At 40.0% G+C, this 23,102-nt stretch overlaps 1 protein-coding gene across 7 annotated transcripts in view; it reads right to left on the bottom strand.

Moving 5' to 3' along the window:
• il1rapl1a (interleukin 1 receptor accessory protein-like 1a) overlaps positions 1-23,102 on the bottom strand; it is a 279,575-nt gene that overhangs the window by 121,889 nt on the left and 134,584 nt on the right. For all 7 annotated transcript variants that reach the window (XM_044365095.1, XM_044365098.1, XM_044365099.1 and 4 more), the window contains one exon: positions 17,931-18,032. In XM_044365095.1, coding sequence (XP_044221030.1) covers positions 17,931-18,032 — 102 coding nt within the window. The remainder of the gene's footprint in view (positions 1-17,930; positions 18,033-23,102) is intronic.

Below are 23,102 nucleotides of genomic sequence, written 5' to 3'. Positions count from 1 at the left end.
CAGAGCAGTCAGGCTGCTGGTGGGAGGACTGGATGTTAAAGTGGACATTACAGGAGGGGCAGGAGGCCTTGAGATATGGTTAGTACTGCAGGAAAAGATATGAGAGAAGCTGTATATCCTGAATTTACTGACAGAGCTGGAGATACTGGCCGGCGGCGACAGGTCAGGGAAACTAACTTGAAGGTCGACGAGCAAAGACTTCTTTTTCAGAGTGACAAGATGGAAGTCGCAGTTTTACCCTAAGATAAGATTTGAAGGAAAAAAGAGTGAATGACAGCCAGAATGAACAAGAGAAAGCCAGGATTCACTAGAGGGAAGCAGACACAACCAGTAGCTTATTGAGCTGTTGATATGAATGAGCCTTGGCAGGCAATTATGGTCATTACTGTCTCTTACAATGCTTCTGAAATAGAAATGTCCCATTCTATGGGAATCAGGGAATGTACTTAAGCTCCAGAGCTTTTGGTGTTTGTTGTGAAGTTGCTCGAACAGCTCTCCCATTCATTAGAGAAGGAAAATCGGTTTGCCTATAATCTAAATATAACACTACTTATCAAATATTTAAAGTGAATTAAAACCTCCTCCTTTTCAATAAAACATCTGCCCAAAAGCACCATCCCATTAGTGAAAAGCAGGCATTCAGCTACTTCAAAATAATTCAGCTAATTTGGCTGAAACCTCTTGGTTCAATTATTGATGAGTGAAACCTACAAGAGCGGGGGATTGAGAGGGACACAGAAGTGGACTGAATACATGATCAGACATATGAGGGCTCTTTTGGGAGGGGTGCTGTGCACCTGTAAAGAGGAGATGTCCTTCACACTTTCACCCCCAGCATTACACTCCACTTTCCCACCCATCCACTCTCTTTCACACACAATAATGATGAAGTTCAGATGGGGTTGATAAAAGCTTCTCCTCTGACAATAACGAATTTGCGTGTGTTCTGGGGATGGGTGGCGCTTCAGTTGAATGATGGATGGCAACAGCAGTTGTCCTGTTAATAGATGAGTATGGTACATCAAGATCAACTCAGAATTACAGCGAGCTACGATAAGGGCCGAGTTGCTCTGTTAATTCGATTGGTGTGTTTTTGCTGTAAAATCAAACCTAAAACAGGGACGAGAAAATCAAATTCCAAGATTGAAACATCATTTTCAGATATCATTAGTTATAAAATCAGGAAACAGAGGTTTCTGATTTTAAAACTAGCCTGAGAGAAGAGACACACACACAGCAGCCCCCACATGAACACACAAACTCTCATCTCAATCTTCCAGTGTGTAAAGAGGGAGACCTTTGACCCCCGTACTCAAACAGAGCAAAGTTTGGAGAGTGGATGCAGAGCCTGTGTACTCAGCTCTTGTACACACACTGGATTGCCTCATGTGTGTATGTTCATGCTGTTTACCTTTCATTAGACTAGGAGACGTGTCTATTACAGTGGAGGCTCTTGAGTTATGGTAGGATTCGCTTGCCATTATAATTTACTCCTCACTCCCTAGATTTGAAAATATATTATATATATATTCATTGAAAAAGATTCAGTGTCAATGTTTTTCTATTCCAGGCGAAGGTACATCATTTTAAGAGTAAAATGAGGTCTTTTGTCATTCACCGAGTACATCATATCAACCTGCATTCACCATTACAATAACAATTCTTCATTATATCACTATATAGCATAAGTAGGTAGCAGAATCAAGATTCTTTGAGGATATTAGCCTTTTCTGATGATTCTGAGTCTCTTTTTCTTTTGGACAGTTCCCCCCTCACTGCTGGGGGGTCCTGGGCTCACAGTTGACGAGTTCATCCAACACAAAACACCAACAAGTGGGAAAGAGCGATCCAAAAGATCTTCAAACGGAAAATTCCTGAGAAAATGTAAATGAAAGGAAACTGAGGGAAGAAAAAGCGAAACTTGAGTTCTTTCCTGTTATTCTTCGGTCTTTATTCCTGGTTTGAAGAGAGGGTCTCGGGGTCAGAGTGGTTCGGAATGTGTGCTGAGAGGGTTGAAAAGGAGAAATGCCATCCGTGATTGGCTGAGATTCTCTGAGGCTTGACGAAGTCTCTAAGGCTAATCTATCATTAGCATTCTAAAGCAAGCACTGGGACTTTGACAGAAAGAAACCGATACGTACACACACACACACGCACACACACACACACGCACATACACACACACTATACTAATTGCCACATGTATGAATACCTTACCAAAAATACGCGCACAAGCTTTATGTTTCACAAATGTCAGTACAAACCGTGACATTTTAGCACATGGTTATACAGTTATACAGTTAGATTTTCTCTTTGAGGGAGCCCTTAAAGAATCAGAGCAGCAATAAGGATTTTGCTGAGAGCTAATCTCCATAATAAACATACATGTGCTTAAATCTTAGTTGAATCAACAAAAAACATACTGAAATCCACTGAAGCCAATCAGCCAATACAACTTCAGTGCTCTGCCTGAACTAATGCTATGTTCTATCCAATCCTACGTGAACTCACACAAGCAATAAACACCAAGAACTAAACATTCATTCAGTCAATAAATAGGTTTAAGTCTAAACCCACAGGAAAAGTATTCAAACTAAGGATTACCAGTAGATTGAAAAGTGCGCAGTACTGTGAATACAGTAAATCCACATGATATAAAACAGTAAATTGTCTTAACAGACGATGTAAACAGAAAAATACAGGTAGGTACACACACACACACATAGGCTGACAAATAAACATGAACAGAGTTTGATCCCACAAGTCCATTGTATGGTAAACACAATGAGGTCTGTTCCAGTAATGAGGAAACCGAGGGCTGTATTGATCACATGCTTTGGTTCAGAGGACCTCTGTCAGTCCCTCGGAGCCCACTTTATACATCCAGAGAACCCAACACAATCCCCTCTCATTTACCACTTTACATCTCTCTCTCTCACCCATCCTGCCTCTGCATCACATCTTGTCCTCTTCATCCATTTTAGAGGTTCTCCCTGCCTTCGCGCTCACTTTTTTCCTCATCTTTTGTTGCCTCATCTCCTCTCTTCTTTGCTTTCCTCTCTTTCTTTCCGCTTCCATGTATCAACCTCCTTATTTATGTAAATCCATTTGCTGTGAGAATGAAGCTTGTCTAATGTCCTGAACACTGCTGGATTTCATGCCATTTCTTCCCGGTAACGGTAGAATAATGAAAATGTAAATAGCGTTAAGCTGGGTAGCTTAAGACAACCTCTTAATGAAGGCAGAGAGAGAGAGAGAATGAGAGAGCAGAGGCATTTATAGCTTCAAAAGAGTCCCGACGTCACAGGCTACAACATCACATATACAGCAAGCCACTGAAGCATGTGTATGGGAACCAACTAGAGAAGGGACATTATAGGAATTCAAGATGTGTGGTAAGAGCTGCCTCAAAATAAAGGCTAAAAGACTATGCTTTGAAATTTCAACTGATATGCTCCAAAGTCTTGTTTTTTTCTCCAGGCTTTGCCTATAGTTGCCAGTCAATCTTGAGGAAACAATCGTGGGCTGTGATCTGACTAGATGGCTTTACTTTTTTTCTGACACAGCTGTCCATTGCAAGGATAAACCTAATATTTTGTGAGCACTGACAATATCAATATTCCCTCTGCCTTGAACGCTCACGTTGCTTTTTACACATGCACTTATCGAAGAGAGTGAGGGGGAGGCGGTTATGTAAGAAGGAATCCAGGAGGGCTTCCCTTGAGCTCTGGATAGAAAGTGAAAAGAAGCAGGAGAGGAGCACGGAGTGTGTGAACGGTGAAAAAGAGAGGAAATAGGGCAGGGGTTCACAAAGGTGACCTCTCCTATGCTGCCGATGAAAAGATTGAGTCAGGCAAAGAAGAGGGGGAGGGGAAAGGAGACGGAATAAACCAGAATAATTAGTGATTTCAAACAGTGATTAAAAGAGATGGAGTCAGGCAAAGGGAAACAATAGAGGCAGAGGAAAAAAATCCAAATACAGGACAAATTAAACCGAACGAGAGGTTTCGCTTATGCCTCAGGAACACCTTCATAATAACTTCAAAGATAAGTGTTTGTTGTCACATTTATAAATGTCCTGTACCTCTATATTCAGTAGATTGTGGATCTACAACAGCATGTGTGTCCTTGCTATGCTGCTCAACCTTGGGATAACTCTGCATTAGCACATCAGGCTGTTAAGTCAATCCCAGAGCTACTCAGCCAAACAGCACATTGGCTTGATCTTTGATTGTAAAAGCCTGCCAGGTTGGCAAGTTAATCCTAGAGCGTAGTAGGCCAATCAAGTTGTCAGGCCAGGCTCACTGTCAATAACACATTTAGGTCAAACACAAAGGCATGGAGGAGACCCGATCTTCTAAAGACCTACTGCAGATACCTACACCAATCAGGTATCAGTCAATATACTGTATATATAATAAAGAAAGAAATACGTTTTAAAAAGCTATTTTTATTACAAAAAAGTACTAAATCAATATAGGATGGGGGAGTTCGCTGGATAACTTGTTATAGCTGCCTTTTTTATTGATCGCCATCTGAGCTCAGGCACCTGACAATGTGAAGCAGAAGAAAGGTTATTGTGCAGTCACCAGAACCACCCACATCTGCAGTGGCACAGAAAAATGAACTCCAAACGGAGCAACTAGACAGGAGCGGAAGAAACAACAGCAGTGAAGGAGAAGGGAGGTGCTGCGGCAACAAGAGGTGTGTATAAAGAAAGCGAGAAATGCAGAAAAGATTGTAAGACAAACACAAAGTGGAGAGAAACGAAGAAAGAAAGAGACAGGCAGACAGCACTATTTACAGTAGATTAGTTGTTATGGTGATAAGCAGAAGGGAAAGGAAGGGATGTAGTTGTCAGGGTGATGGGGCTTCACTGGGCTACTAATGATATGTAAAAATAACAGCTTAGAATTTGCCCTACCTTTACAAAAAATAAAAAAAACATGCTTACACACACACTCACACAAACATGTTCAGATGGATACACACTAAGACAAAGCAGTCTGTTGAAGCAGGCTCCTCTCATTAGCATTTGAAGACGTACTCAGATTCCTCCCCCACATTCTCAGCATGGAGCTCACTTTTTTGTGAGTTTTTGCTTAATGAGGGATGGTAGACAGATACACTGTGGATGCGTATGTGAGTGTTTATTCCTATGTGTAACGCTTGTAGCTCTGTGCGTCCAAAGGTCTAACAACAGCAAACGATTGAGTGCATATCACTTTGACACAAGGAGATGATAGAGAATTGTAGTTTAAATCAGTGGCTCTCAAAGGGGGGTCCTTGAGGGGGAGGGGGTCCCCAGCAAAAAGGGGAATAATTTATTTTCACTATAACTCCATCCATAAGTAACACAATGACATAATGTATGACTATTTTGGTCATGGGTTTCATATACTTTCTGTAATAAAACATCTAAAAGTCAAAATCTTATCAGATGGGTACCCTGGGACAAAACATATCAAACAGGGGTCAGTGGTCTAACATGTGTCAGTTTAGGGGTCCTTAGTTTGAGAACCACTTGTTTAAATGGCCTGAAGGGGTTTCTGGAAAGCTGGTTTTTGTAGTTTTGGTGCCTGAAGTGTAACCTCTGGGTTTTCCGAAAGCATCTGATGTGATCACTGTTAAAGATCAATCAAACACACCTCCTGATGCCAAGTGCTAACAAATAATATTTCTCAGTTATGTGTTGACTGAGTACACACACTGTACATTATGTTTTGTTCAATATTTAGCTATTGTAAAGGGGACATAACATGCTTTTTGTTATTTTCTGTCATTTTTATACTGTTAGGATATCAGATGTCTATGTTAAACATGGTCAAAGGTCCAAAACTCAAAACTGAACATATATAAAAATGGCTTCATTTGCAAAGTTACCTCTACTTCCTCCTCTTGATGACATCAGATTGTTTGCACATGGCCTTTCGTTTTGAAGACTACTGCTAATGTTGTTCAATGGGAAGTGAAATCCTACTACTACTGTTTCTGGAACCGCCAAAGGGCAGCTTCTGGAGGCTAACCAATCAGAGCAGAGTGGGTTCATCCGGAGGGGGTCCTTATGGAGACAGGAGCAAAATCGACCAGTTTCAGACAGAAGCTGAACTGATGGGCTGCATAAAATGCCAGTATAAGATAAATAAGGAGTTTTTTTTTAACTGTAAATCATGCAAAGATATTCCAGTAGACCCAAAGAATATAAATATAGACTTGGAAATGTGCATGATAGGTCCCCTTTAAAACCCACCAGGAAAAAATCACCAATCAGCAGATGAATAACATCACCTGTCAGCTAACATACAGCAGATACTCAAGGCTTCCAGGGAACACACTAACAAGCAGCACACACCCTGCTGCTACATTCAGTTAGGTAACACACTTTCCCACATATTCACAAGGAAAACTAACAAACAAAAGCACAGAAATTCTAACCATGAACATAAAATATGGACATACAGAAACACCATTCACATATCATTCACATATCCCAACCCTTTCACGTGGACTAAATTGCCCTGATGTCTATAAAAGCATCTTGTGGCACTTCTCCTCATTTACTACCATTTAATTACCTGACAGTCTATTTCTGTAGCAGATATAAAACCACTCAGTTGAACATTTGCACACATCCTTACACCAGTGCATATGCTGAATATTACATTATATTTACTTATGCCACAAAAATGAATGATTCCTTTGCATAATTGCTCCTTTATCAGTGAAAACCAGTATGCACACATATCACCACATGTCTCTCTAATCATCTGTTCACTTCAGAGTGTACGACCTTCCTCCTCCACACACCACACACATAAACACATACAAATACTGTATATACACGGCATTACGCACAAATGCATGTAATTTATCTGAGCATACATTAACTGGAGGGAGTAATATGTCAGGCTATAATGGTCTTTAATGAAAACGGTTACAGGGGATTAAAATACCTACTGTATAAAGACTACTTACTGTCATGTGATTTTTTCGAGTGCAAACCTCCATCTAGCTTTTGACAAGAGTCTAACTCTTTACATGTCCTCCCTATTATTTTAAAGAGCTATTGCTTCCACACTTCCAGACACTGGGGAATCACATCAGAGGCACTAACCAGTAATATAACAATTCCAGTCTTTGAACAACGTCCTTCTTCTTTACTTGAAAGAGTGAGCAAAATAATGACACAGTCAAATACAATCCTATGCCCTCCTATAAAAACCAATGCATTATGGCTTGATTGCTTGCATATGCTGGGCTATTCTAAGGCAGTGTAGCTGCTGTGAACGAAGCCAAGAAAACAGGATTCCTATCTACACAATGCACCATCCACGGTCTGGCTCTCTACAAGAAAGCCATTTAATCTCCAGTAGTCTGCATGTGATCAATCTCCCAGCACAGTGTTACTGCAGCGCAGGCCATTCCTCATCATTTAGAGAGAGAGGTATTGACCAGGCCAGGACAACCTCCGTTGTGCATCTGTGCATGTTGTAAACCAACGGTAAAGGAAGAAAATTGACCAATGTATACAACACATCCTGTGTTTGTTTCTCAATTGTGTATGTATACATTTGTGTGCATGTATGCATACTTATAAAGTAACATAAATGTGAATGTGTGTATGTCAGAGGGGCAAAAACACCAGGATAACAAATGTGTATATGTTTATACACATTCACGTGTCTTCCTGTGAGTTGGCTTGTTTCAGTATTGACGTGTTGTGGGCTAGTGCAGGTGGCCATATTAGCTACTTATCCTCAATACATCCTTATTTGGACAGTCCTGCTTAGTGGCTCACATCAAGAAAACAGGCACCAAGGACGAGTGCAGCATTGTTAGTTGATCTGTCAATAAACTATCACACTCTTTTCCTGCACTAGAAATGAGTGGGATGAATGTTCAATACAAGCACCTAGGAAGCCTCAGAGGTATGAAACAGGCATGACAAGTAGAGACAAGGTCTCACTATATCTTATTTGTGTATGTCATTTAGCCCGTCTGCTTGACAGAGGAAATGTATAGACAGGCACATTTCAGTTTGCAAGTGTCAGAGAAATTGCACCAGTATGATTTGTGAAATGAAAGGAGAGCGCCTTGACAAATAAATTAAATGACTGACTCACTGGATTTTGTGTTCCTGTCCCCACACTTATCGTGAGGTTATTCAGGCGTCAGCTTCATAGACTTCATCCCCCACACTGCCTTGGGGCCATGTCAGATTTACAGTTATCCATGACAGGCTCTTATCGGGGATTTGGAGCGGGACTTTGCAGAGTCATCTAGAATATTGGCTGTATCGTTTTTATCCCCGCTCAGAGAAACAGCAAGAGGCCAAGGTTGGGATATCGCAAGTGAAACAAGGAGAAACATTCAGATGAATACAATCACACAGTGCACACACACACACATACATCCCTGACATCTCCTGCTGGGATCATTGGGTAGCAATACCCTGTCATATCAGAGTATGTCGACAGCGAGCTGACTGCAGTGGCTTTTGGGACACTATGCTATATTAAACCAGCAGTCACAGCCACTGCTGGGCAAGTTACGTGACAAAATGTAATCATTTGCACATTACATATTTAACTTAAAAAGTAAACACTTAACTAATTACTCAACAGCAAAACTAATTAGTTACATTACCTATTTTTACTTGAGTTACTCAGCCCCTCTCTGTCAAAGGTGCCCTTTAAATAATTTCAAAGCCTCCACACCCACATTTCACATCCATGTTTAACACGTGTAGAAAAAGAATAAAAGACAATGTGGTTTAACAAGCAGCCAGCTAGCTTAATGTTAGCCCAAGTGGCTGCGCTCTCACACCCTCCAACTCTGAACTCAACCAGCTGATTTATGAATGTAGCCTTACCAAAGTCTAACGTTAACAAGCCAGCTACGAAGAAACAACATGCAAACAAGACAACTTTGGAGTTCCCTGGAGACGAGCATTACTGGAATTAGTAACTGTAATTGTAATTACTGAATTTCAAATTGTATCGTTACTGAAAAAGGTAATTACTTACATTACTGTAACATGTTACAAAGTAATGTGTTGCTGCCCAACACTGCTGACAGCTGGTAGAAAGAAATAATAATTGCTCTTTCAAGGTTCAATCCATAGTTGTTTTGAATATGTATACTTGAGATTTATTTACATGCATAACTGAAGCGTTTGTGTTGGAAAAACTGTATTTAGTGTTTTTCAACTGAAAATATATATATATATATGAATATGAATATTCCTGATGTAAACAAACCTTAAGAAAACATTCATAAATTAGGTTTAGTTGTTGCCCAGTCTTAGTCCTTTCATTAAAAGATTTGTCAAGCAATTTGTTTAGACTTTTTGCTTTAATGTGGATTCAATAACCACATCAATCGCAGTTGAATCATCTCAAGAACTCCACATATTTACTATAAGATAGAGCTTCTACTGGATTAAGCTTAAGACATAGACACGCTCCCATTCTTGTATTTGAGCTGAGTGCAGAGTGTTGTTTTCCACTGCAGCATGTTCACTCATCCCTGCAGGCTGTGTTTAAAAGCCATTATTCCAGCTAACAGACCGGTCAGCAGGCCTTGGATGTGTTTAGTGATGTGTATTGTCTGGCTCTCTCATGACATTTGGAGTGCATAAATGTACAAGTGTTCATGCGGCGTTTTATTTTTTTGTCTTTGTATGGGACAGCAGAGCCAGAGAAGCTATGATGGCGCGGAGTCGCAGCTGTGAGCAATTCATAATCCAGGCTATTGTCTGTTTATGTCCTGGCAGCGAGTCCAGGGCAAAAGACAACACACACTGGGCCCTGTGGAAAATTTGCATGATGATACATAACACTCATCCTTTGACCAGGTGACGCTGATTGATGGTCATATAGTCAATGCGCCAGCACACTCGCTGCACATGGTGAACCATCGAGAAAACCTTTGGTGCCTAAAAGTGATTAGGAAACAATGTAGGAAATTACAATAAGCCTATTGCTGGTAAACTAGGGTATGTAAAACACCATAAGCATGGTTCAAATTTAATATAACTCTGAGGTGAGTTGTGGAGGATGTTGAATGTATATGGTATAACTCTATAGCTTGCAAGGTAGATAAACTATTCTGGCCCTGCCTACAATCACAGCATCATAGAGGAGGCTCATTTTGCCATTTTCTGATCTAGCTGAGCCTATATAGGCATGTATAGTGCCTTAATTCCTCCTCATAATTACTAGCTGGGAATTGAGATAAATAAGTTGAGGCCAAGTCTCCAGGAACAGTGTTGGGCTGTCCACTGATTGTGACAAAGGGATCACAGTCAGGATAGCTGGTCACATGATGAGTTGGAGCCCAATAAGACCAGAGCAAAAGCATTGCAAAATAAAGACAATGGTTCCATTTTAGCCATTAGGTCAAATGAAAATGAATAAGTCAGAGTTGTATCAAAGTATTTTTTTATGTCATTCATGTGTGCAGAGAGTCATCAGTAAGTCAGCTGGCTCATCTAAGGAAGGATACTAATGCATGCTCTACAGACCCAAAACTGCAGAATCCTGAAAAACTTTTTCAGTGAGCAACTTTCATTTAAATTTATGGAGCATCATTTTTTGATACAGCATCCAATTATCTTATTACATGCATGGTTAAGGCCAAAGTTTACAGCACAGCTCAAATATCCCTCTGCCTTTTACCTTTTTACCATCAGCCCAGAGCAGACAATCTTTAGTGTGGTCATGCACAAAAAGCCATATCGCTTCCTTGAGCATAAAGCCACAAAGGCAGAATTAAAGGCTATACTGAAATAGTATCAGTTCCGCAGTGCCTATTGAAGCCATATTGTTACGATAGATCACAGTCCAATGGGAATTCATGGTTCTCTGTATGTTTCGGGGGGTGAATGAGGTGTCATATTCCGATGCCTTGGATTGATGTTTGCTTTGATTGATAATGCTATGCTCATGTTTTTTTGCCACTAGATTTGGACAATGGATATTGGAAGGTTCCCCTTGCCATCAGTCTCCAAGAATGTCCTTCAAACCATACAGCTCATACCAACATACACTTCCTCTCAGGTTTTTCAGATCCATGTGGTCACTTTTCAGAGTGTGATGGATCAGGTCTTGCATATATGTTGTCTGTCTGGATTGTGTCATTGTGACTGATAACTGCACACAACATACTCAAGACAAACACAAAAAACAGTTTGAAATTGGACAGAGAGATATTGCTTTGGATGAGAGCAGGTGTTTTTGACAAGACCGAGGGGAATGTTGTCTGTCCAAGGCCTGAGTCTAAAGAGGAGACGTGGTTTATTCGGTTGACTGGCTACTGTTGCCATTTCATCCCCAAACTCCCACAGTGATCATTTTCTTGACTGATTTCGGCTGAAACTCAGATCCAGTCCAGTGGAAAGAGCAATGCCAACAGATGTTGGAGAGGGTCCACAGAGGACTATGTCTAATTTTTTGTTTTTGACTCCAGACTCCAGTGATGGGTTGCACCAACTCGTCTTTACTAAGTCTGGTCCTATCTGCTAAGTCGGTCTTTGTTTAGACCAGTCTTTAGACTGGACTTGACGTTGGTTGCACACACCAAACTAAGTCTAGTCTTAACTACGCCCGGTATTAGCGATGCGCGTCCATGTGAATGCCCACGCAACTATGGTTATTGCCTAGCGGCATGTGTTGCTAGGATACATTGTTAACATCTCCTGCTGTCTTGCTAATTTGTAGCTAATCGTTTTCAATTTTTGGCAAAATCCTCCATTTAATAAAATCCGTAAACATATGAATTAGATATACCAACCATCAACTTTGACACAATTAGGAAAAAACAAAATATAATAAATTATTTTTCATAGCAACTAAGCAAACAGTAATGCTAATGATGCTAGCCAACATTTACCAGGTAGAGTGCCACTGCAATGCCAACAGCACTGCAGAATATAGCTGGCAGAGTGATGAAGTTGTGTCGCTATGTGAGGAATTCTAAAGGGAAACATAAAGCAGCCGTGTATGACACATAAAATACCTGCACCCAGCAATTTCATTACATTTGCTCCTCGGTTTGGCACATCCCATCTACTCAGAATTAGAATCACAATCAGCTTTATTGGCCAAGTATGTTTACGCATACAAGGAATTTGACCCCAGTTTTTAGTGGCTCTCAATGTGCTTACACACAACAATCTTCAGAAAGATACACAAGGACAGCAAGCCACACAAAGATAGTTAAACATAACGTATCATAAGCAAGTGGGTGAAAAATACATACATACATATAGAAATAACAAACGGACAACAACATACAACGTCTATACAAATAGAACCATTTTTGTAAATTGTAAACAGGATACAAAAGTGCAAAAGTGTGTAAGAGTATGTGTCCCTGACACCTTCTTCCGTCTGACTCATCAGATGTTTCCTATGGGTGTCAGTTGACATGCACACGCCATGATGCAGCCTTCTCAGCACACTCTTCACAAGGCCACTGGAAAGTTGCACTTATACTTGGTATTCTTTGATAAACTTTATGTCCACAGAAAGACTCTGGGCGAGATTTACTGAGAAAATGCTATTCATTAAATTAAAGTTTTATGAACAGCTTTTTTGCTTTTGCTTTTCAAATATTCTTTTTTGTTTGAGAGCAGCCATGAAAGTAAAAATCATTCAACTGACTCATAAATCTAATCAAGAAGAAGTCACTGTCAAATGTGCTTGACAATTTTACTTGATAAAAGACTACCTGACTGATCAACATGGTTATAGATTAGTTTTTCTGTTGATCTAACTGATTTATCCTTTCAGCACTACTTGTTACAGAGACGTTGTCTGCCAGAGTTCTTCCTGATGCCCCCGTCTCTTGCACTAAGCAATGTCTGACACTGCATTGTGTTGTGTAGACCAGCGGGTTTTGTGTTTGGTCAGAAAGTTCTTCCCCATTTTTAACATTCTTCAGCGTAGCTTACAGCCTGCTGAAAACTGGTAATTGGGTTTGCGAGGAGGCTGAGACCTCAGTTAGAGAGTCCCTGTCTTGTCTCATTAAAGTCTGGGACTTTATGGGCTGATCTCCAGCAGAGAGGCTGGAATGGGCTTGCTCAGGTCTGACTGGGCCGGATCGGACCAAGACGGAGACAACTGGAGTCTGATGGATGGATCCTGACAGCCTGTGTCTGTCAGAGACCTCTACAGAGTCCCTGAGTGACTCTCACGCAGTGTCAGCAAGGCCTTGGTCAATTTACTGCACAATCACACCGAGGAGAGAAAACATATTGGTCCTCATGCAAGAACCACTCATATGAACAAATTTATTCTTAAGTGGCACATACGAGTGATTACAGAGAATTTATAGCATTCACCAATTTGAGTCATGAACAGATGGTCTCTGACTTTCTTCACAAGAGCAAAAACCTTTGTTTTACTTAAGAATAATCTGAAAGAATTTAAATGTGATACTGAAAAGAATTTGAATAAAATATAAAACGAACTTAATACAAAATTAATATTCTGCTCACCATATTATCGTCGTCATGGCTGCCAATTTACTGAGAGGTTTTTTTGATTTTATGCTTTTTATAGGCATATTTCAGTATGGCAATTTATACATTTCAGTCTCTTTCAACTGACAGTGTAAAGTAACCAGCAGTAGGCTATAATATTCTCTCATCTATACATCACTGTCACATCCCTTGACCACCTCTCATCTAAGTCACGGACCACTTTGCTTTAGAGAGACATTTTTTAATATCTAACTTCATGTAAAATCATTCCCTCTTTATTTCTGTCACAGTACAGCGCTGCTCTTAGGACACGTCGTTGACAGCTGTATTAATATTTTCTAATTGTTTCGGGTCCTATGATACCACCACTGACACCAATAGCAACAGCAAGACTTGAAACAGGTGGCATTCATCAGGCTGAAACGAGCGGGGACAAGTTTGTCTGACTTGGAACACTTGTACACTTTAGGAAAAGAATAAATAAATGTTCTTGCATGAGGCTCATTCAGTTTTTGGATGAAAAACATACAACCTGTGTGTTAACAGATGCACGCATCCACAGATGTGTGCACACAGAATAAAAATCACAAACCAACAACAACAATCTACTCCGACTGATATCCAATTCTGCAGAGCCTGAGTGGCCATTAAAACCATGAGCAGTGCTAAGAGTGGAGAGAAGAATGAAGGAACAGGAGACACATGCAGCCTCCACACCTTTGGGAAACTCATTAGTTTGGGTAATAGAGGCCCAAGCAGACTCCACATTGAATAATTATAGGATTTCAGGATGCTACAAACTCTGGGAATGCTAGCCGGACATTGGTAAGGAAAATCAATTAAATAGAAGCTTCATCCAGTGTCTCTTGAGGGCTAATCAAGTCTTCATAGCCCATCCCTCACCCATAAGTATTCAAGGTTGTGGAGTGAAATTCCCAACGAATCCTGCAGAAACAATGGAGTATTCCCATCTGATACTGAATGCTCCACAAACACTGTGTTAGAACAATATTCCAAACAATGATCTCTTTCTACATCCTTAAGCTTTCTTTCCCCTTATCAGTTTTTTTTATTTGGACAATACCAACAACTACCTATAAATGACATTGACCTAGGTGCATTTAAAAAGCCAGAGGTGGTCACTTGAAGTTAATTTAATAGCGGTCATGAAAGTCCAGCTGCTCTATCTTTTCATCTCCAGCACATGAAGACAAATGTCCCGAACCTTTGAACCAGAAAACAATCACCCACCAGGGGCTTTATCAGCCAATTAATCTCCTTTACCACTACATTTCATCTTTAACACAGTCACCTAACCTTCATCCAGCTCAATATGTCTGAGACTAGTACTGGAGAGAATAACAGAGTGTTGCAGAAAAAAAATATTTGACATGTGTTACAGCCATGTCATTTATAAAAATTAAAAAATAGGATACTGAAATCACAACACCTGCCATGTACACATTGACAAAATGCTGTAGTGATTTCTTGTACATTTAGAGGAACAGCTGTCAAAGGCAGCCTCTTACTCAAGGTATGCAAATGCCAAATCAAGCTTCCATGCAATGCAAACAAATTAATTGAGATGAGTATCTCAGGCTGCCACCACTGGCTCACTTTTTTCCACAACACTCACAAAAAAATAAGCTATGCAGAGAAAGCCGCATAAATATGTGTTTAACTTCTTAATACTACTGTATACTGAACACTATAGGTATGTGCATGTACTTATCTCTGTGTGTGCGTGTGTGTGCGTGTGTGTGCGTGTGTGTGTCCATGTCCCAGATTACAAGTTTAATGTGAGCTTGTCTGATTTTGCACATGTCTCCATTTATAATCTTTCAGGCAGCCTGAGAAGCCTTTCAAAGTGCCATTAAATAGCCAAACTACGCAGTGACACTCCATCACCTTTGACCCCTTAGTTGGGGGGTAATATTGACTTTTCTGCTATCAATATTTGACCAAAGGACCCAGAGGACCCACTTGATTGATCTGAAGCACTGTCTTGGCTTAGATTTATATGGAAATCCTCCACGAACCAAAGCATACAACCACACAGGTACTTGTGTGTGTGTAGGCACATGAGTTAAGAACGCACACACACATGCACAAAAGAAACCTGCAGTATACTAATATAACTCTGATAATAATGACAATATATATATATACAGTAATTAATACAGACAACACAATCGTTAAACAGAGATAAAATTAGATTATATTAAATTAGTCTGTCATTGTGTTATTGCATTGTATAACCATAGCAGGAAAGTTATTATGACACTTAGATGACACAAGCCATCATATCCTGTAACTTAGCTGGATAATAATTATGCAATAGATTTTCAGACTGCAACGTTTCTGAATTATCAATATTTTATTGATCCTGTTAAAACAAGGCTGATTTTCTAGCCAATTACAGATATGATTATTGTCTTAAACAATTAGTGCATAATGTCCACACAATCATTACAAGTTGAAAATAACCTAACCAAATCTACTCTTATTAGTCTTTTATTACGGCAGGAGGTTGGTAATTAGCGCACAGTGGACAGAGAGTTTAGGAATATATTGTTCTTGGCTAGGTAGGTGTACTGTATGGGTAAGCATGTCTGTATTCTGTGTCACATCTACTTAGCACATTATTTATTTATAAGTTGCCCTTCTGCTCTTTGTGTCAGTGTCTGTCTGGTGATTGTTCTTCCTTCAGTATAAAACCTTTAGCAAAGGGTCAGTCCTTAAACCCTCAGACATGCTCACTCATGTCTGCAATACACACAGGAAGACATAAAACCCAGTGTGTGAAGAGCAAACACACACACACACACACACACACACACACACACACACACACACACACACACACACGCACATGCACAAGCCATTTCTGATTGCTTAAGATGAAGATTCTGCCAAGTGATTTTTTCACCAAATCCAGTATGTTAAATTAGTATGTGAATATTACTGCAATATAATAGATCTACTTTTTTCTGTGATGGGAGATTGTCTTCACAGTGTTTTAACTGACTACCTGAATACTTATATGTATTCATGTCATGAAAAGTTTCTGCCTTCAATTTTTTTGCTCTCCATTTTCTCTTTTGACCTTTGCATTTGTTCACAATTGATGCTCAATTTGCTGGCATTTAGGGCCAAAATGAGTTTCACATTAACCCTTAGCGACCCAGTCACTGAGGAATAGGATCATTTGGTAGCTGTCACTCTCTCTAGACTGAGGTAGGTCAAGCTAATTTTAAGAAGTACAGTGTATATCTTTTCATTAATTCACATGCTCTTAATCTAATACACAGGCAAAAAAGCTACAGTTATATCTAAACTGCTCCCATTTTTCTGTGTGAGTCATTCTTACATAGAAGTGGCGAGGGCAAAACCCCATTCAATTACCTGCCAATTCTCTTTTTGAAGAATATGTTTAAAGGATATGGCTGGTAATCTTCTATATTTTTCATATTGTCAACAAATCTAACAGTGATCACGTTTTCAGTCTTTGGAGAGTAGTTCTGTGTAAGGCAGAGAGCTTTGCTTGCTTGGTGTGCTACATTTCACAACCTCTTAACTTTGTACTACATTGCACAGTGTAAAGAACTTTAAAGTCAAGAGATTTGATATGTAGCACAACAAGCTAGCAAAGCTCTGTAAACAGAACCGCGTTCCAGCATATGCACAGTGATGTCTGTCTGCTACGGAACTGCTCTCCGGAGACTAAAAACATGATTACTGTTATTAGTCTTTGGAGCCATTTCTAGCATGACCGAACTAACATGACTGCAATCTTCGGGGAGAAGGAACATGTCACCCAAGCAGCAGCAGGCTCATTGACATGTTTTTGTACAACAATGGAGGTCTATGGCACAGAGGAATAAAATATATCGGGCTTTGGATACACACAATACTTCTAAGTTGGATCAATTCATTGTTGGTTTGGCTCTGCACATGAGATTTGTTGACAGTCAGAAAAAATATAGAAAATTGCCAGCCTTATCCTTTAAAGCATGTAACACACACACTAGTGAGACACCAGTGTTTTCCACAAGCACTTGAAGCCTGATGAATCACACTGTTTAGTGAGCCATGAGGAACAATATCAACAATTAACAGTAATTAAGATTTTCATGATTTCCTGGGTAGCTAAATACATATCTACAGTGAAAATCACTCTTTCAAATTTTAGACAATTTCTATCAGGCAGGAGTTCACGAAACAGCGGCACACAAGTATTAAATTACACAGGTAAAAATACCCAGAAGCCACCAAATTACATCAATGATGGCTTCAGCCATTGATGGTTGGTGGTTACCATAAAATGAAGAGACAACACTGGAACACACTCACACACACTGAGTCACTGAAACATATTAACACACAGGAGATGGATGCATACACAAACCACACAAAAGGAAGGCTGACAAAGAGTGTTAAATACCTGAGCCTCTCTTAGAGACCACCTTTAGACTCTTGGACAGCGTGACGTACAGCAGGATCACCAGAGGGCTGGGAGGTCTCATCTTCCCCCCGTCCTCACAGCCTGAAGGAGAAGAGAAAAAGAAGGAGAGGACAGATAGGAGAAAGAAAAACAGAACAATCGGTCACTGCTTGTACATGAGTTCAAGTACCTCTTTGTCACTACTGGCAAGAGTAAGTGTCAGTGTGAAGGAATGTTTTGCAATAGCCCAAACACTACAACAAGCGCACACACTTTAGTACAAAGATCTGCACGCCAACACACAGGAACACACTTAGACACTCATACCATCATACTACCTTCCTCATTCCCCTGGGGGGTCTTTCTTGTAATGATTTTCTCTCATGATTGCAATTGAGACAGGTTATCACAGCAGGGATATATTTCATGAGAAACCATTCCCTGAGTTGCTGACGAATCAATAAAGAAATAATTACACGTGTAAGAAACACCACTTTTAATCGCCAGCTTCATTAAAAAATAGGGGAAACCTTAAAGGGAATTTCAAATTATCACCTTGTGACTCGCACAAAAGCAGCAAATATTCCACCCATATCCCTTATCGACTCGTATATCATATTAATTGATGGAGGTGACTCACTCTCTACTCCTCATTTTCTCTGAGTAAATGACATAATCTAACATGAAGTAATTACCCTCTAATAGCCAGCTCCTGAAATAGAGCCGGTGTTACTGTATAAATTTGATGTTAAATGAATGAAAAAAAAACACTCATCAAAGAAACTGTTTGTTAGCTTACAGTGCTGGCTGATAGTACGTTTTAAAATCAGCTGTCATCTGATGCAATTTGTGAAATTAAATGTGAAACTAAGAAATGTTAAAATTATTGGTTGGGAAGAGACCTATTGCCTTGATTCACCTGAAGCACAAACAGCAACAATGGGGCAAAAGGGGACAGAGGTGATGCAATCAAAGCTTTCACTCTGCTAAAGCTGCCTGTCTGGGTGGTTGTATGTGTGAGAAGTAGTAGACGACCAAACAAAAGCAAAAGGTGATAGAAGAAGAGGAGCACATTCACCAATAGCCAGATCCATGTTTCTGTCACTCTAATTATATAGGAAAAGGGGAACGAAACACGCAGCAAATTAACCCAATGAACCAGAAAGGCGAAGACAGGACTCTGGCATTTGGAGACAGAAATTGAGAGCCAGAGCACAGGAGGGACCCTGGAGTCTGCAGCACGTCACGTGCATTCCAGATTAGCATAGCTAATGAAAGGAGCCTCTCTCAGTGTGTGTTTACACAACACTCGCGAGGCCCGCTCTGAAAAGAAGCCTTTCTCTCCTCCTCGATCACTTTCTACTAGGAAACAACGTTCAGTCGATGAACACCGCTCTGCCAATAACATTCTGGCAAATGCCACAGCTGAAGGATTGGTGCTTCTTTGTTCGACTAAAAGGCCTTTAAAAACACTTGCCGATTAGTGGTTCGGATTTAAATGTGTTTTCAGCTGCAGCTGTAACCTCGCAGTCAGTTTAGGGCTATGTGCACGCAAATCACAAACCAGAAACTGTCTCAGAGGTCCAAATCCTTCAGAGGTCAGTACAGGTTTCTGTAGTCCTCAAGCTTAAGGATCATATCCCACTTTAAACGTAACACATCCTACAACTATTGCTGCAATCCTGTCCCAGAAATGTAACAAGTCAAACATAATGGAGAGACTTGCTGATACAGAACACACAATGACAGTAAAATATCGAAAAACATCGGACCATGTGCACATGCACAAGCAGAGGAGAGAGAAACAAAGAGACACAGTACCGCCATTGTGCATTGTGGCAGTATGATATTCAGTTTACACTAGAAACTAAATATAAAAACACAACAGGATAACCTGATTATCTGTGCTCTGTATGAATCCTTAATCCCAGCACAGCCCTCCTACCAGCTTGCGGTCTTTCTCTCACTGCAAGATAGCAATGTGCTCATTGATTGCCTACATGTCAAAATTGTTCATTGTAACACAGGACTTAACCTAACATAGTCCCCTGCCGATGGGGACAGCCAATTTGAGTGTGTTGCAGTGCACTTTTTGTTTGTCGCAAATGGTGATTTTGTTAATCAAATGGCGATATTATATGAACTAATCACATTACTTATTTCAAAATCATTTCATTTGGGGGTTTCTGGTAGACCAGCAGTTAAGACGCATACTATTTTTGGGACCTTTGTTGCATGTCTCCCTGTATTTCCTATATATGGCCACACTACAAGATGTCCAATATAAAGGCAAAATGACAAAAAAAAAAGATAATTTCATTTCAAGTTGCTGATACAACTTGATTTACTTAACACAACAGAATGATTGGCAGGCTGTGCTTCTGTAGCTGCAGGATGGAGAGCTGCATCCCGTCACAGCCTGATTCAATAGAACAATGTCAGCGACACTCCTCTGTGTCCCAATCATGTCACGCCTTCACAAGCCCAGTGGCTCTTGGGTCCTGCCAGCCATGACATCACCGGCCTGCCATCCTCACACACAGAGGGGACATTGTGCGCCTCGCGAGACCCCACAACCACCCAACACACCTCGTCTCCCTTCACTTCTCCTCCCTCTCCATTCCCTGCGTTAAGGTTGTAACTGCTACACAAAAGCACTCAAAAGAGGAACTTTCTCAGAGTTAAAACTTGAATGGTCCTTCAGTGTACTCTCCAGAAGAGACTGCTTGTTGATGGACAGAGAATGGGAGAAAGCCTTCAATGCACATGGATTCAAACATCAGTCTGTAAAGCAGTCGTTTCAACTGCCTCTCCTCAGTTCCTGTAAAAGATGGAGAAATTCAGAATACTGACTCAGTAAGTGGAGGATCAAGCTGTTTCTTTTTACACAATGTAACTCCACTATTGAAGGTTCTCTCATCGTTTTGTCATGGTTGGAGGGAGTATACACTGTGTTTAAATAATATAACACCTAATATATCACCTTTAAGGTTAATTTCCCGACAAAGCCAGGTAACTTCACAACCCAAAAGGGTTGAGGGTGAGTTTATTTCAACCACAAGACACATTTCTTTCAGTGTAATTGACTCACAACGCTTATCTGGCCTTGTCTGAGGGTACATGAATACAAATGTTTCCAGGGCAACATGGGAAAAAAACACAATGATGCTGAGCTGAAATCATCAAAACTATCTCCTAAAACCATCTGGAAGCAAAATCAAACACTTGCATAAATGATAAAAAAAAGTGTTGGTGAGGATAAAACATTTTTAAAAGTACTGTACAAATTGATAGAAGAGATTTCCACACACTTCGATCTATGCAGTGTTTCACTTTATTTTGAGCTTTCGGTCTATCAGACCTTCATCGGAGCAGGTTGTTTTTACCTGGACAGGCAGGTAAAAACAACCAATCCCATTCTAATCACTGGCAATATGCAATACACCTGTATGCACCCTGGTGGTAGAAGCTTCACCTCTTGGGAATTGTAGTTTTTTGTACTGAATGGAGTAGTGTGAGGCATAGAAATGGAAGCCATACTTGTTAAAGAATACAAAAAAGGGGTGGAACACAGTGAATATGGACAATATAGAAAAAGCAAATACAATCAGGAAGCACCTTAAAGTAGTACCATATATATGTAGTATTTCCTCACATGGAGCTTTGAGAGGAATCAGACTTAAGCCATCATAAATCAGAGATCCCCAGACATATAAGAAAATAAGCATCTCAAACACAAATAGAACAAAGACCTATGAAGGGGTATCAGGTGAGGGCCATCATGAACCATAGACCCAAAATTCTGCACTAAAAATGAAGAAAAGAAACATCTTGTATTACAACAACATTCAAAATCCTTGTTGAAGCCCGTAGGCTGAAGTGCATCTAAAGTGTCAATCCAATAGAGTTCCCTTTGGCATATCTTTCTTTCCATATCTCCCCCTCTTGCCAATTCAATGTGTTCAATGCCCTCAAATCATAGAGAGGAGACAGGGTGTGAAAATTCATTGAGATGACAGGCAACAGGATAGTTCACTTTGTTATGTCTGATTCAGCTCTTGTGCCCACTAATCCTTTGTTTTAGCATGTGTGTAGTTTTACCTATATAAATCTTATCACATGGGCATTTTCATAGATAAATAACATTTTCTGTGCTGCATGTGAAAAAACCCTTAACAGGAAAACTTGATCTTGGATGTCTAAAAACAGGAGTTTGCCATGTGTTTTGGCACTGGGCACAATTGCACATGGATAATTCCAATCTTTTAGAGCTTGTTGTGTAAGTTAAACCTTTTATAGACAAAGAGGGGAGGATCCTTAAAATGCTGGACTAATACTGGGTCAGAGGCCAAAAAAGGCCAGTGTTTTAGAATGGTGCTCTTGAGGAAATGAGTCTAAGGGTATACATGGTGTTGCAGGATGCAGGATTTAGAAAATGCAAATTGGGAGGCCTCGTCAATACACTGTAAAGAGTAGCCTCTGTCCAAAAAGGATTGCAGCAGCTTTATCAATGAATTCCTCATTAGTTTGACATATGCATCTGAGCCTATAGAACTGACTCTTGGGTAAACCATATTTCAAAGCTCTGGGATGAGCACTGCCGGCTAGGAGGAATGTATTCCTCCCTTTCTTTTTGATATAAGGTAGTAATGAGGCGGCCATTGCATAATTCAACCCACATATCCAGGAAAGACACACATTTATGATCATATTTAAATGAGAGCTTAAGATCAGGATTCATACTACTGAGGAGATTAACAAAATCATTCAACTCATTTCTAGTCCCTTGGAAAATGCAAAAGACATCATCTAGATATCTGAACCATTTGAGGATTTTGTGAAGGAAGGGGTTTCTGTTAGTGTTAAAAACATAACTGTTCAAAAAACACACATATAAATTTGTTATAGAGATTGAGATATTAGTGTAGAGGCTTTCCACATCTAAGGTGGCCAGAATGATATCATGAGGTAAATCTTTTAATGTTGATATCTTACTGTTTAAATCAGTAGAGTCCTTAATATATGATGGAAGCTTCTGAACATATGGTTTAAGAAAATGATCAACATAATTAGATAATGGCTCTAGTGAGGAATCATTAATTGCTACCATAGGTCGGCTTTTGGGTTTAACCGAGTTTTTATGGATTTTAAGCTTCATACAGAATACAGGAG

This window comes from Thunnus albacares, chromosome 11 (genome assembly GCF_914725855.1).
Source record: "Thunnus albacares chromosome 11, fThuAlb1.1, whole genome shotgun sequence".
Classification (NCBI taxonomy): Eukaryota; Metazoa; Chordata; class Actinopteri; order Scombriformes; family Scombridae; genus Thunnus; species Thunnus albacares.
The sequence above is the reverse complement of the archived record's forward strand: the minus strand, read 5'-3'. Positions and strand labels throughout refer to the sequence as shown.